The sequence below is a fragment of the Hippichthys cyanospilos genome, chromosome 8, assembly GCF_059441005.1.
Source record: "Hippichthys cyanospilos isolate Australia breed blue-spotted pipefish chromosome 8, RoL_Hcya_1.0, whole genome shotgun sequence".
In the NCBI taxonomy this organism is placed as follows: domain Eukaryota; kingdom Metazoa; phylum Chordata; class Actinopteri; order Syngnathiformes; family Syngnathidae; genus Hippichthys; species Hippichthys cyanospilos.
Genome location: NC_142376.1, coordinates 17,845,390 through 17,859,697, shown reverse-complemented (window position 1 = coordinate 17,859,697; position 14,308 = coordinate 17,845,390). Strand labels below are relative to the sequence as shown.

The window sequence follows — 14,308 nt, the reverse complement described above, 5'->3', positions numbered from 1 at the left end:
TACCCAATGTCTTAACAAAAGAACTCAGCTCGACAGAGTCGATAATAAAAATGATGAGAAAAGTATATGTATATAAAATTTTTTAGAAGTTGTTTCACAATAAAAACAGTCGATGAGTAGAATATAATTTGGGCAATTTATACAAACACTCAACCAGTTACAATGATTATGTTTATGATAATTGCTGTATTCTTGTGAACCATTCCGTAGTTACTAATCACGAGACAGGATCAAATGAAAACAATTTTCATACGCTAATTGGGTTGCATGATTAGAATGTACCAGATCAACATAAATGTTGAAAAAAAAATAATAATAACACTGCCTTGTTCTAAGTATGCCTCACAAAAGCACTTTACACCATACAAAGCTCTATCTGTCTTATTCACTGTATATTAGAGCTATTTTCGAGCCACAACTCTTGAATTTGTGATTGTGAAGACAGCCAGTGATGTTCAGTGCACCCACTTACTGGAGGACAAGATGCCCTCGATGAACTCCTGTCGCGTGACTTTGCCATCCTGATCTTTGTCAATGCGCCGGAAGAAGTCCATGACGCGAGACTTTTTGTGGTTCATCCAGCGCATGTAGCGCTTCCGCCACACGTCAAAGTCAAAGTTGGCAAACTCTTTCAACTGGACAGAAAGTTAAGTGTGACGAGTTCAAAGGACTGAATACACAGTATATGACACGTTTCAACTCAATCTTTGTCCTTCCGCTGCAAAAGAAACCACTCGGGCACCTGACCTCAGCCACATAAACACGACAGTGAACAGGTGTTACCTCCTCCAATCTGTCCAAAGCATCGTTGAGTTTCCTCCTCCTGTCCAGAGCCAGCAGCCACACGTGCTGCCACTTACTGACCAAGAGATTAACCCGCGGGTTCTTGGTTTCGATGGGTGCTTGTGTTGCTGATGCATACATGGTTTGAGTGGGGGAACGTTTTCCTGGAGGCGAAGGAGAAAAACCTTCAGAAGTGGATCGAAAGCGTACTGGAGACTCGCGCTAAGTGGGTGGTGACATCATTCCAGGTGCCAAAGTGAACACAATGAGCATGCTGAGTCACTCTGCAGTGACTCATCATTTGCCAGATGGCGCAGGTTGTGATTTGGAAGGCTTAATTGTGGGATACATACTTCCAGCTCTTCCTTTGTCCAGCACAGGGATCTGGGAGTGGATCTGAGGCTCGAGAGCAGCCTTTCTTTTGTGTGTCTTTGTGATTTTGTCAACATCTGGTTGCTTCCTAGTCATTTCCTCCATGAAAGTCTACAAAGTGAAGCAGTAAAAATGTTTCGAGTCACATCCAGAGAGTGAAAAACGTCAGGTAAGGTTAAGCATTGTAACTGGCTCCATAAAAAAGTCTTTCGAATATTATCTTTTTACAATGTCTTTACAATAACGTGTTTTGGGGCCCTCACTAATCTTAACATTGCATAGTTATTAATAATGCATTTGCTGAATATGAATTAAGCAGCTAAATCAGTTTTTATCAACTTGTGGGGGCAGCTATTTTGACTCCTGTTTGAAACAGACATCACAGTTGCACAGAGCTCAGGTAATGCTGATATCTGTTTCCCAAGTTTTGGTCATGCGGCAGTCGCAAAATGAGCTGAGCAGGAATTTGGGGTGGGTCCCAAGTTATATGCAAACTCAACACACATGAATGGCATAACCCGGATTCAATCTGCCAACCTCAAAACTATGAGATACATAGTACACACACCAAACGAGACAACAATATGGCACTCATTTCTTTATTTTCATGTGACTGAGCGTCATTCTATTTTTATCCCCTGTGTTTACAACATAGTTTTGAGCTTTATATCTCTGAAAATCCAAGCTAACCGAAAAAGGAACTCCTTCTTACCTGGTGTTCTGCTATGAGACTTTTGACCTCCTGGATCTCCTGCGGCAGGACTTCTTTGTCTTTGTCATTCAGATTAGACTCTGCCCATTGCAGCCAAGTCAGCAGGTTCTCCAGCAAGTCCTGAGTGGCTAAGAACTCATTGAGAGCTGCGGCTAGTCGCTGCTGGTGTTGCTTGGCCCAAGCTTGCACCTAAAAAAAAAACAAAAAAATACAAAAACTGAATGACTACAGGAACGCTTCTTGTGGCATAAACCACAAAATATTCTTAAATTTACCTCTTCTAACCGGGCTTTAATTATTGTGTTCCAGTGTTTGATGGTTGTAATGGAGTCAGGATGGCAGATGCTCAGAATAGCCTCACCCAGACTAATTGCTTTATTCAGAGCAACTCGCTTTTCTTCTAGTTTCTTCATGAACTCCTTCAAAGAGGACAGAAACGCATCGAGATTTGCAATAAGACCATAAGAAAAAAAACACATGTAAAAGTCAGCACAGTATAGCTTGCCTTGTGTTGATCAATGAGTGCACGAAGAGCCTCTTCATCATCAGGCAGGCTGCCATGGAAACGTAAACTCTGCTCGGCCTCAGCAAGCCACTCCAGCAGGATGTGAACTGTGGAGTGAAACTCCTCAGCCTGGCACAGGGCCTGCTCCAGACGAGCCTGCTTGGACACCGAGAGGTTGCACACGGTCTCCCAGCGAGTGCTCAGCTCCTGCATCTGTACTTTGACCCAGGAGGAGTCATCGTGACTGCTGTCGATAAGTTCTCTGGCCGAGCGTTTGAGGGCCTGGACGCTGACCGTCCTCTTTCCTAGCTCCTTCTGAAAAACCTGCAGCACATTACGAGTGAGGGGCCAAACATGGAAACATGGACATGAGCTCAAATGCCAAAACATAGCTTCATCATCATGGTTGGATTTTGCAGTACTGAGACACGGAGAGGTGTTAAAAATCTCAATCTATGATATTTCCAATAATATAATCTCTTTACGCAAGTAGTACTTCATTTATATAGCGCTTTGCCACCTTAAAAGGCACTGAAGGTGCTTTACAAATGACTACTTATTCACCTAGAGATGACACAGCATAAGGAGCAATTGAGGATTCAGTCTCTTGCTCTAGGATGAACTTGGACATACATGGTCATAAGGGTCAGAGATCCAAAACAACCCTCCAGTTGGGAGATGAGCAATCCACCCCCAGGTGTCAACCATAGTATTGCTGTCACAGGCATTCTCAAACTATTTACACAAAGTAGCACTTAAAAAAATTCCTGAGCACCCCAAGTACTATCATAAGGGCATACATTAAACATACAGTAGAAAAGTAGGGCTACAGTAAGTGTTCATGAAAACAATTCATGCAAGTCATTGTAACACTGTAACCCTCACTGTTCAAGACTAAAACAAGACCGAGTAAAAAAGCCTTTGATTCCAAGACAAGAACTACAAAAATTGGCCTTGAGACCTGCGTCCAAAATCCATGCCGAGAACTACAACATTACTGCTTTGAGAATCATTTTTGAAGGTATGGGGATAATGTTGGTAGTTTTGGGCCAAATAGGTGTTTATTAAGACTTTCAATCTATTTTTTTGTAACACTTTTGTTTGTTTTTCTGTAATATACTGTGTTTTTGGCATACATTCAACTTTGTCTTTAATTCCGAGTCAGTGTAACAAAGAGCCATTTGTTTGTGCTGCTTTTGTTCATGACATAGTGCAACCAGCACACAAGGGTGTGTATTTCTCACACGGCATGGCCGACGAGGGGCGTCACACCGCTTCAACCTCAATAGAATGGCAAAACAATAGTGAGCTTGTTTATTCACCTATTCTCCTACATCTTTGGAGTGTCATTTGTTTTCTATTGTGAGACAGTAGCTCTGAAATGTGAGTTTGTTTTCGAGATTGCAGATAAGAGAGAAGTTTGTAACCTTGTGGTTGTCTATCAGATTCATAATCAGGTCAATGTCTCCATGAACTGGCTGGTCTTCAGCCATCTGCGGCTCCACTTTGTACAGCCAGTCGATGAGAGCCTGTAAAGCGTCTTTAAACTGGCCGGAAAACAGCAGTGCCTCCTCCAGCTTGTTTTGCCTGCAAAACATGCACATATGATCAACAATGGATCAAGCTATGAAAGCAATCTGACCCTTACCCAGAAAGTGAAATAACATAAAAAACAAGGGATGTAAATCACTAACTTTTATTTTATCAGGCATCTTTTCATGCAATACCATAGAAAAGCTTAAGAAAGCAGAATTATGCAATTTTTACAAGCTAAGGAGGAACAAATTTAAATCCTTTTTTAAATGAAACCTGACCTGAGTTTTACTTTACCTCTCAATAGATTTTCCACAAACAGTGTCCCATTTGTCCCGCAGTTCGCTTAGCATGTCATCCAATTTCTGGTTATCATCCTGAAGTGAGGTCTTGTCCTTAAGGGCTCGTCCAGTTCGTGAGGTGGTGTCATACACCGAGTGCTTACTGCCCAAAGCCTTCTGGAACTCCTGTTTAAAAAAAAAAAAAAAAAAATACATATATAATGCAGGAATTGCATTACAAATGTACCTAGTACCATGGAAACTAACTACACAGTATGTGTTTGCACACATTGGGATACAGTTGCTGTGGTGACTGGGATTGTCCCATCAGGGCTTGCCACAGAGAGTCCCTCACCTGATTTATTTGGCACAGTTTTTACACAGGCCTTCTTAATCTCCCCACTGAATGCATCTCAGATAGTATCGTAATCTGTGTGTGTACGTATTCTGATCAGGACCGCGGCACTTTGTAGGGGAAACCAAAAATGGGTCAAAACTCAAGAGCCACAGCTCCAAAGAGATTAGAAGTATCCCAAAGCACAGCCACCCCAAATACATTTGCCCTATCCCAGTATTATGACAGGATTAACACAATCTGCCCCTGCACCACTGCAGAGAGGGGATTATGTAGCCTGTGATAGAATCAGAAGCGTGACTAATGTATGCACTATACCGTTATTCATCGGAATAGGTTTCCTGAGAATGTTCCCAACTCTCATTCTCTCTGAGTGAAAGCACATACATGTGGTCTGTTTAACATCTGTGTCATTGTTCAGATGTCTAAATATACTCTCTTGTCTACATACTACATAATACTGTTCATTTAAGGAGGTTAATACGTACTGTATTCCAAGGTCAAGGCTTTCATGATGTGTTTGCAAATGCTTCAAATACTTGTGCAAATGCTATACTCGCTGTCATAACTCACCTTATGCTGCGAGAGTTGCTTCTTGATTTTGTCTGGTTCATTGGCGATTTCCACCTCAGAGTCGAGCGCCTTTTCAGATTCATCCAACCACTCCATAAGCTTACTCCAGTTTTCATGGAACTGAGGATAAGCAAGAGGAATGTAGTTCAATGTTCAGCATTTACTAATTCCGGGAGCGTTTTGTTTAGTTCATAACAAATAAAATAATAAGATAGGGATGAGGCCTGCCACAGATAGTAAGTAATTAGCAATCCCCCTATAAGTTTTAGAACTATGTTGGAATGCCACAAGACTACATATATGTTAGACAGAAATGTCACTGAGTGACCCATCAATTAATTGTGTGAAGGTGAAAGTTATTCCTCTTATTTTTGACGCCTGTTTTTTGGAGCGTTTCAACTCATTCCCAGTTGATCCGATTAAAACCATTCCAATTGATTGGAATATTATTCCAACTAATTGGGGGATGACTGCTTCCATTTTTCTCATTACAAATTCCCTGTTTTCCATGCCAAAAATCCCATTGACTTAACATTGGGTGATTTTGCATTTCATATTTACAGCTTTCAAATGTCATATTTTCAATATTTAGCTCATTTATCTTGCCTTAGGGATCATTCCCATCATTCCAGTAATTCATTCCTTCCAATATTTCCTCCCATAATTCCATATTTTTGACCCTTTGATATTTCACAATTCATTTTCAATGGGAGGATTCCCAATGGGAGATTTAACATTTCACATTTTGAGCATTTCCATTTCACATTCACAATATTTAATTATTGCATTTCACCTCATGGATCATTCCCATCATTCTAATATTTCATAAATATTAAGATTTTCCCATAATTCCATATTTTTCACCCAAAATAATTCATAATTCATTCCCCATGGCATATTTAACGTTACACTTTTGAAGCTTCTCCATTTCCCATATACATCATTCAATTCATTCCTTCCTCCACTTTTCATCATTACTAATATTCACACATTCCAATTATTCATAACTATTTTATTATTACCCGTAATTCCTCATCCATTCCCACTGTACTCACCAAAACTATGTAACCTTCCGTCTTTGCCATTACTCTCAATTCTATTTTCCTCTTCCCACAATTCAAAACTTTCCTACAATTCCAATGTTTTCAGTTTTTCCCTTGTATCTTCTACATTATTTGTCCTATTCAAACTGTTCCAACGTTGTAATATTCAGAAAACTTCAATCATTCAAGCCTTTCAAACATTCCACATCGTTCCACCATTCAACGCCTCTCCCTTCGGCGTTTTCGCCTTCACACACAATTTTTTCAGGACTTGCACATTACAAAAAATCTTTTGCAAACTCAGAATTTTTTTCAAATGCAGATGAACATTAACCCACATTACCCATGGGAAATGAGGGGAAAATTGCCATGGTCATGTGAGATCAAAAATTCAAACTGTAACTTTTTGGTGCTGGCTGCCATGAGCCAAAGACTAATTGATGGAAGGGCAACTGTCACCATCCCAAAAGGTGTTTGTAAAAAGCTATACATTTTACCATAATTCCCGATGACCGGCACACCCCTGCAAGTTGCCCATCCAAGCCTTAGAATGTTTCAAAAAGAGAAACTGAATGCGTGCATTTTTCCAGCAAATGGCAGCTCGGTGAAAAATGCTTTCATGCCTGTGAATACCTGTTTGGCTCTTTTCCTGGCGTCATCCAAAACGCGACCTCGTTCCACAGATCGCTGTACCAACTTCTCCCAGCGACCTTGCACACTGAGGAGTAGGTTCTTGATCAGAACCACATCTTGCTTCTGGCTGAAGTACTTCAGATGTGTGCCTGTCTTGTCTAACTCGATGATGTTATCTCTGTGAGAGTTGACCTCTGTCACAAACATCTGCAAAGAACACAGGTGACAGACAATATTAGGTTATACTTATGGCAAACAATCTGTGCAAGAAATGATTAAATGTGCAAATGAACAAAAAATATGGACTTGCACTGGAATTTGAGTTTTCTCTGTGCAAGCTTTACCTTATGCTCGTCAATCTGAAACAGGATTGTCTCCAAAATGAGAGAGGCGGGCGACACCATGTTGAGCGTCTGCTCAGCTTGGGTCAGCCAGTTGATGAAATCCTGGAGTGAGTTGTGGAAATCTGTGGCTAGTGTCAAGGCTTCCTCCAGTTTCATCTGTGGACAGAAAACACAGTTATACTCCATTCTTTCAAACGATATCTTCATTAAATATAGATAGATATGCAGTCGAACAAATCCATTTTCAGTAATAAAACACTCAGCTCACTGTTGCTGGAACATAAAGACCCTCATGGCAAATATGATCCCTAACTGAATGATGAAGTTCATTTCGCTGTAAAGGCCGATGGTGAAGCAGATTCCGGCTAATGGATTTTTAATCAAATGAGGGGGAAACATCCGTTGGGCCACATGCTCATGTCACACGGCCATCTGAACGATGTTAGCAAGCTGATGTTCATGCAGCCTCTGCCTCATTTGTCAGTAGGAGCGCTAAAAGTGGACTCGGAGTCGTCAGTTCTTTATTCTATTATTGGAACACTTTGTTTGGCAGGAGAAGGCACAGTGATTCTGGGAACGGGACCAAAGTAAAGTCGAAGCCAACTGTTCAGTGAGAGGCCAGACCATATATGTAGCGAGAGAGTCACTTGGGCTTTTTCAAAGGATGGTGTTTATTTATTGAGGCAAAACAATTAGGAACATCTTTTTCGCTTTTAAGAGGAAATCGGGTCAAAACTCAGCATTCTGAATAATATTGCAACTACGCAACACGAATTAAGGAGAAAAATCCATCTTTTTTTCTATCTCAGGGGGCAGCCATTTTGCCAGTTGGTGTAGTCTGAAAATGACATCACAGTTGCTAAGGGCTTCAGTAATAATCAATCATAGCTCAACTGTTTCTTAATTTGGTCATGCGACGTTTGCAAGCCTAACTGCCATTGGTCATTACCTGAACCCTACGCAACTCTGATGTCATTTAAAGCCAACAGCAAGTGGCAAAATGGCTGCCCCTTAAGATTGATAAAAAGGAGTGAAATGCTGCTTGATTCATATTTCATGAATGCAACAATAATTATAATCACACTTGTTTATTTTTTCCATTTTCGACAAACCTGTAACCTGTATAAACGCTGTAAAAATTGATAAGATATTGAAAGTTGGTTAAGATTGCTTTTTATGTTAATGTTAATAAGGATACAGTTTTAAGTATACAGGTACTTTTACAACTTTTATAAATAATAACCTTATCTAGAGTCAGCGCGGGGAATGGGGTGGTGCAAAAGGTTTTTTTCTTTCCCGGGGACACTTGAAAAAAAATATATGAGAAGCACTGAAATAGTAGGGATGCGAGGAATATAATATTGTGAATAATATGTTTTTACTTGAATCCCCCAATGCCAATGGTGAACGCTTCATATATTCTAGTTTGGATCATCCTTTATACTTATTAGTATTGCAGTTCACAATAAATAGAGTTATCAGATTTTTTTCTAAGCTGACTGTACATTGGTCATGATCTGGAAAACTCCTCTGCAAGTAAAAACAACAAGAACGCAAGGGAACCTTACCTTCCTTTCAGCAACTTTGGCCTGTGCTGCTTCCCATTTGTCCTTCAGGTTGGCGAGGTCCTGCTCCGTGTTGCCCTCGGGCGTTATAGCAAGCAGCTGTTGACCTTTGGTCATCAGCTCTTGGTACAGCTCCTCCTTCACCTCCAAGGCAGAGCACAACTCCTGTGCGATGACATGACGCAACAGTCATTTAGGAGAGTTCCATATTCACAGTCAGCAGTGTAACATGAAAACTGCCAAGAGTCATCATGTTCCCACAAATATTTAAACACTATCACGTTTGTATTTTAGTGACTAATCACTTGAAGTTGACTCCAAAAATGTGCTGCTCCTTGAGAGAAAAAGTGCAGTCCAAGTACCATAAATGGAGGAAATAGGAAAAGAAAGCATTCCTGCAGACAGATAATGCTGAATCGGTCTAAAAAAATCACAAAGTCTTTTGGTCATTTTCTGCAGTGGGAAACCAACAGTGTCATTTAATTTTCACACTTCAGCTAAACACAGAGTAGAGCGCCCGTCTCCTCGCGGACGGGCCATCTGCATACGCACTCTCGCATTGTTAAACACGTACCAGATGGGCATTAAGCTGCTCGCGAGCTGTGTCTGGTAAGCCTCCCACAGCCTTTGATGCCAACAGCTGACGTTCTGTGTCTTTCAGCCATTGCAGCATATCTTCCACCTCACCATGGAAACCCTGGGCCTACAACACAATACGACCTGACTCAGACAAAAGATGTCACACACAGGCTCATTGTGCGGAAGCTCTGAGGGGAGAGGTTCTCATCATTTCTAGGTTTCATTCATTTTGTTTGACAGACATTCTGTTGCACATATCTTAGCATTGAAAAATCTTCGATAGACTGATAGCAAACCACTCACATGAATGGTATTATGAAAACAAACAAAATGATAGCAAGTTTTTAAGCACATAATTAAAGACCAAAGTATATTGTTGGCTCAAGATGAATCAGCGATTATCAGTTAGGAGATGTTTGACTTTCGACATAAAGGTGCATTAACATAGTTTGGAAACATTTATTGTTATTTTTCTTCTTACAGTATTAATCCCCCCCCCAAAAAGTTCACACATCTGATTTTAATACCAAATGTCTTAATATGACAGGAACTCTATGGTCAGTGTAAAGAAATGTCACATAAATATATGTTGGTATGTCTTTCCAGTATATACCTGAAGCAGCGCACTTTCCAACTGCTGCTTCCTCTGCTCCGTCTTTTCCAGAATGGCTTTCCAGCGGAGGTCAAGGTTCTCCAGTTTGCTCCTCAGGCAAGCCGCTTCTTCTCCGGCACTGGATTGCACTAGGTCATTCCCTGCTTTATTCACTGTCTCGACTGTCGACTTGTGAGCCAATACGTCGATTTGGAGGACCTGATGAGATAGTGAGGAGATCACTTCAGCAAAGATAAATAAATCTCTCAAACAGTGCAAATATGAATATTTCATAAAAGGTAGGGAGCCTAGTTGTCTGTTTTCTAATAAAGGGATTTACTGTATACATGCTCAAAAAGAGATAAAACGTGAGAACATTTACATGATGCTTGGCCAGCTCAATCTCGATGGCTTTGGGGTCTCCTCCTGCCTTCCTCTGCTCATTGAGCAGTTCCTCAGTGTGGTTCATCCAGGCCAGCAGCTCGTCCAGTGCATGCTGGAACTGTCCCAGTGCCAAAAGGCCCCCTTCAAGTTTGTGCTGTATCAAGGACAGAAAAACAAATTTTAGTGGTACAGTGAGCGAAATCGTCACTAAGATATCAAACATTCTTTTATTTTTGGACACCTGTCGATTGATGATCTTCTCATCAAGGTTTTCCCACAGCATCTTGAGCTCGTACATCGGTTCCTTTATGGCGCAGCGATCGGACTCCTCCGTTACCTTCTTGAGCAGTAGACCCGCTTGGTGGTTCAGGCGCTCCATCTCGATTTGCAACTGGTACGCCTCGACTTTGAACTCCTTACGGATGTATTAACAAGTTGTATTGGCAAATTACACATGTTCGCTTTTTGTTACTCAATATGTATGTATTGCACATTCAGGGCTATACTGTACCTTAAGCTCAACAATCTGCTGCTTGACCGTTTCGAGATCTGTGCCTACGGGTGACATCGAGTCCAGTTTGCTCTCCAGGATATCCACCCAGTCGAACATACCCTGCGTGCAAGTCAAAGTGACACTTTACGGGAAGAGAAAGTATCCACAGTTCTCCTTCTGCATATAAAAGTGACTTTACCCCAGTCGGTGCCAAACTAAATCCACATGGGAATGGGTAATATTATAAAAATAGAATGAAAAAAAATACAAGTCTTATATCATTTAAAAGGACTGTAAAAGATTCTTTACGATTCCTCAAATCAAAGCAGCTGTGTGGAGGAACAATTCATGTGGGTCGCAGTTTGATTCAAATACAGCAAAGCGGCGTGGGTGGTGTTTCGATTAATTGGATGCTCATAAAAGAGTTGTATCACTACATCTGACTGTGGTGGATGGCATTCCTCTCTGTGTAGGGTTGCTTTAAACTAAAAACCTTGAAAACAGTCTGGGACAATGTGTGTGTTAAAAGCATTCTTATTATCACTACTGCACAAAAACATATCAAGACCACATCTTAATATGTTTGATATTTACATCAATCTTTAATCTCCTCCTATTAAAAATGCTTAGTTAAAGATAAACAGAATGGATCCAAATGGCAATATTTTGAAGCATTACATGAACTATGAAATGCAAGAGGATAAAATTACCACAAGAGGAAAAAAACATAGCAATCAATTTGCCAATGAGTTTTTAAAAAACCCTAACGCTTTTGTCTAAAATGTAATAAATAAATAAAACCAATTCACAAATGTAAATACATTTAATCCAGATGAAATACAAATGTGTCTTTCAGTTATTGGTGCCACAATGAATAAACAGTGATCAAAGTACCTGCAGGCCATCCTGGAACTGCACCGCACCTTGCATGGCCTCTTCCAGCCTCTCAACTCGCTCTTTCCAAGTCTTGTTTAGGTTTTCCCATGCCGAGTTAACCTGGTGGAGGAACATCACATTAGTCAATGTGAAAGCAAAACTTGAACAATAGAATTATTTACTGAAAAAGTTGTTTGACACCTCATCAATACTTTTCTTTATCACAGGTTTGTCAGGTTCTCCACAGGCTGTCATGAGCTCAGAACCCTGGTTTCTAACTGAATCCAGCTCCTCTTGAAGCCCATCAATCTCCTCTTTAAAACCCTGCGAGATAAAATGATCATGTAAAAACTTGTAACACTCGCTTACACTTGTTTATGCAACAGCTCTTTTGGTACACACCTCAACAAATTCCTGCTGCTCTTTAACAACTGAAGGATCCACTCCGGGCTCCTCCAGCTCCCTCAGCAGGTCCTGGCTGTCTTTGATGGTGGCGATCAGAGCACAGTGGTCACACCAGAACCTCTCAGCAAGGTCCATCACATCCAACAGTTTAGCCTCACGCTCCTCCAGCAAGACTTGAATATCGGTCCATAGGAACACCATGTGGTCCAGTTTGTCTTGTACAGCTTGTGGAAGAAGTATTGATTTTAGTGGTATTCTGACCTTCTGGTTTATGAGATTAATTCATTCCGCGGTTGGGCTCGTAAGGCAAACTCTCCCTATGACGGGCAATCCAAACCTATGTTAAATAGCTAATGTGTTTAAAACCCCAGGTAAAAACATCAAAATTGTATATACATATTAAAAATTGGTATCAAAAAAGTATAGTAGGTGCTACGTATCTATAATATACATGCATACAATTAAATAACATCATAAATAAAAAATATAAAGGATTTATTTACCTTTTGAGTGACTTATGGCCATATTTCACAGTGAGAGGAGCCTAGCCTAGGCTAGGTTAGTTTAGCCTTTTTCGTATTTCTTGTTTATCTCCAGATTAGTTTCCATACAAATCATCTTCTTACTTCTCTCTTTAACATCACTAGCACTCTTGGGACCCGTGGATAACCCATTCAAGTTTGAATTAAGCAGTAAAATGCACAATAAATAAGTTATTTTAAGCACACAGACGAGATCCAGTCTTTAGCATGCGACCATTTTGACCGTGACGCCAACCAATAGCAGACCAGTATTGTAGTGACGTAAGCAGTGACCCGTGTATCGACGTTTGAGCGCGGACACATTCAACATGGCGGTCATGCACGCATATTAACCGCTTTGTTGGATGTGTCGCAAGGCGAAAGAAACGGCGTAAAGAGAGGACAAAAAAATGTTGCGGTCCACATCGTAAATTGAAAAAAACATAAGGCAGGGACGTCGTAGACTGGGGGTCCACTGTGTATATATATATATATATATATATATATATATATATATATATATATATATATATATATATATATATATATATATGAAAGTATGTGAAATGAAATCCATGTGTACACACTGATACCTTTGGCCGACAATTCTCTGTCTTCTGACCGTGCAATCATCTCTTCGCCTCGCTGCTTCAGGGTCTCGTAGGAAGGCTGCAGTTTCTCCAAGTCCATGCTGACACATTTATTCTCTGTTATCTGCTCCTTGATTTTGTCCACCTCCACTGAAATAGAGGGAGGCTGACGCAGACGCTCAGCAATTCGCTCCAAGGATTCCAGCATGGGGTCGATTCTATCATGGAACTAGCGTGGAACGATAGAAGAGGCCATTTCAGTCACAATTGCATCTACAATAACAATCATTCTACTGTGTACTACCTAAATCTTGAGCTGGAGACTAACCAAAGAAAAAATACAGAGATTATGGAGAAAATGTGTGTGAGAATTAATAATTCTATTAGTAAAAAAAAGTCTGAACTTTTACAACAGAATTAATTGGAATAAAGAATTATAAGAAATATCTGAATTTTGTTGTTACCATGTATAGACATGCTGCTCCCTGAAAAATCTTTTCTCAAATGGTTATGCTTGGCAAACTGGATTTTCCTTTTTTTCAATAAAAGGAATTGAATTTTATACGTACTACAGTACTATTATATTTTCATGAGATATAATATTGAAATTCATGAGCAGAAAATAAAAATGCCTACTCACCTGAGTGGATTTGGAGATGGCTTCATCCAGTTGGGCAGCTCTTTGTTTGACATCATTCTTCAGTTTGGTGTAAAGCTGCTCTGATGTTGTGTACTTCTCTCTGAGGGGTAGCCCTTCCTCTGGGCTCAGTTCCAGTAACTGAGGTCCCGTCTTGTTCATCTTGTCTATATGTGGTTTGTGCTCGGCAATCAGCTCTCGCATTTGCTTTAGAGGACATATTTTGACACATTTTTTAAACAACCTGAAGAGGTCTTGAAAGAAAGCGCCAACTGTACCTCTTGTGTCTTCTTACCCTGAGTTCCTCTTGTTGCTGCCTGAGAATGTCGTACTCGATGGCGAGCGGGGGCAACAGTTTGAAGGTCTTCAGGGTTTCCTGAAGCCATGGTGACAACTCCTCATAGGTTTCCCAAAACTGGCTTGCAAGAGACTGGGCTCTTTCCAGTTGCATACAACGCTCTGAGTTCAGATGACTCACCACACCGTACTTCTCCACGAGAGTTTGGGTCTTGGCCTGACATCAGACAAGATA

At 40.6% G+C, this 14,308-nt stretch overlaps 1 protein-coding gene across 1 annotated transcript in view; it reads right to left on the bottom strand.

The window, feature by feature from the left end:
* Positions 1-14,308, bottom strand: part of dst (dystonin) — a 121,406-nt gene that overhangs the window by 9,796 nt on the left and 97,302 nt on the right. The window contains exons 73-95 of the mRNA XM_088422007.1: positions 14,072-14,290; positions 13,780-13,983; positions 13,143-13,368; positions 12,026-12,252; positions 11,825-11,947; positions 11,642-11,743; positions 10,766-10,867; positions 10,496-10,669; positions 10,253-10,408; positions 9,892-10,089; positions 9,274-9,402; positions 8,703-8,864; positions 7,135-7,290; positions 6,791-6,997; positions 5,115-5,234; positions 4,203-4,372; positions 3,800-3,959; positions 2,373-2,696; positions 2,143-2,286; positions 1,868-2,056; positions 1,137-1,266; positions 784-947; positions 473-635 (exon numbers count right to left, since the gene is read on the bottom strand). Of these exons, the coding sequence (XP_088278133.1) occupies positions 473-635; positions 784-947; positions 1,137-1,266; positions 1,868-2,056; positions 2,143-2,286; positions 2,373-2,696; positions 3,800-3,959; positions 4,203-4,372; positions 5,115-5,234; positions 6,791-6,997; positions 7,135-7,290; positions 8,703-8,864; positions 9,274-9,402; positions 9,892-10,089; positions 10,253-10,408; positions 10,496-10,669; positions 10,766-10,867; positions 11,642-11,743; positions 11,825-11,947; positions 12,026-12,252; positions 13,143-13,368; positions 13,780-13,983; positions 14,072-14,290 (3,949 nt within the window). The remainder of the gene's footprint in view (positions 1-472; positions 636-783; positions 948-1,136; positions 1,267-1,867; positions 2,057-2,142; positions 2,287-2,372; positions 2,697-3,799; positions 3,960-4,202; positions 4,373-5,114; positions 5,235-6,790; positions 6,998-7,134; positions 7,291-8,702; positions 8,865-9,273; positions 9,403-9,891; positions 10,090-10,252; positions 10,409-10,495; positions 10,670-10,765; positions 10,868-11,641; positions 11,744-11,824; positions 11,948-12,025; positions 12,253-13,142; positions 13,369-13,779; positions 13,984-14,071; positions 14,291-14,308) is intronic.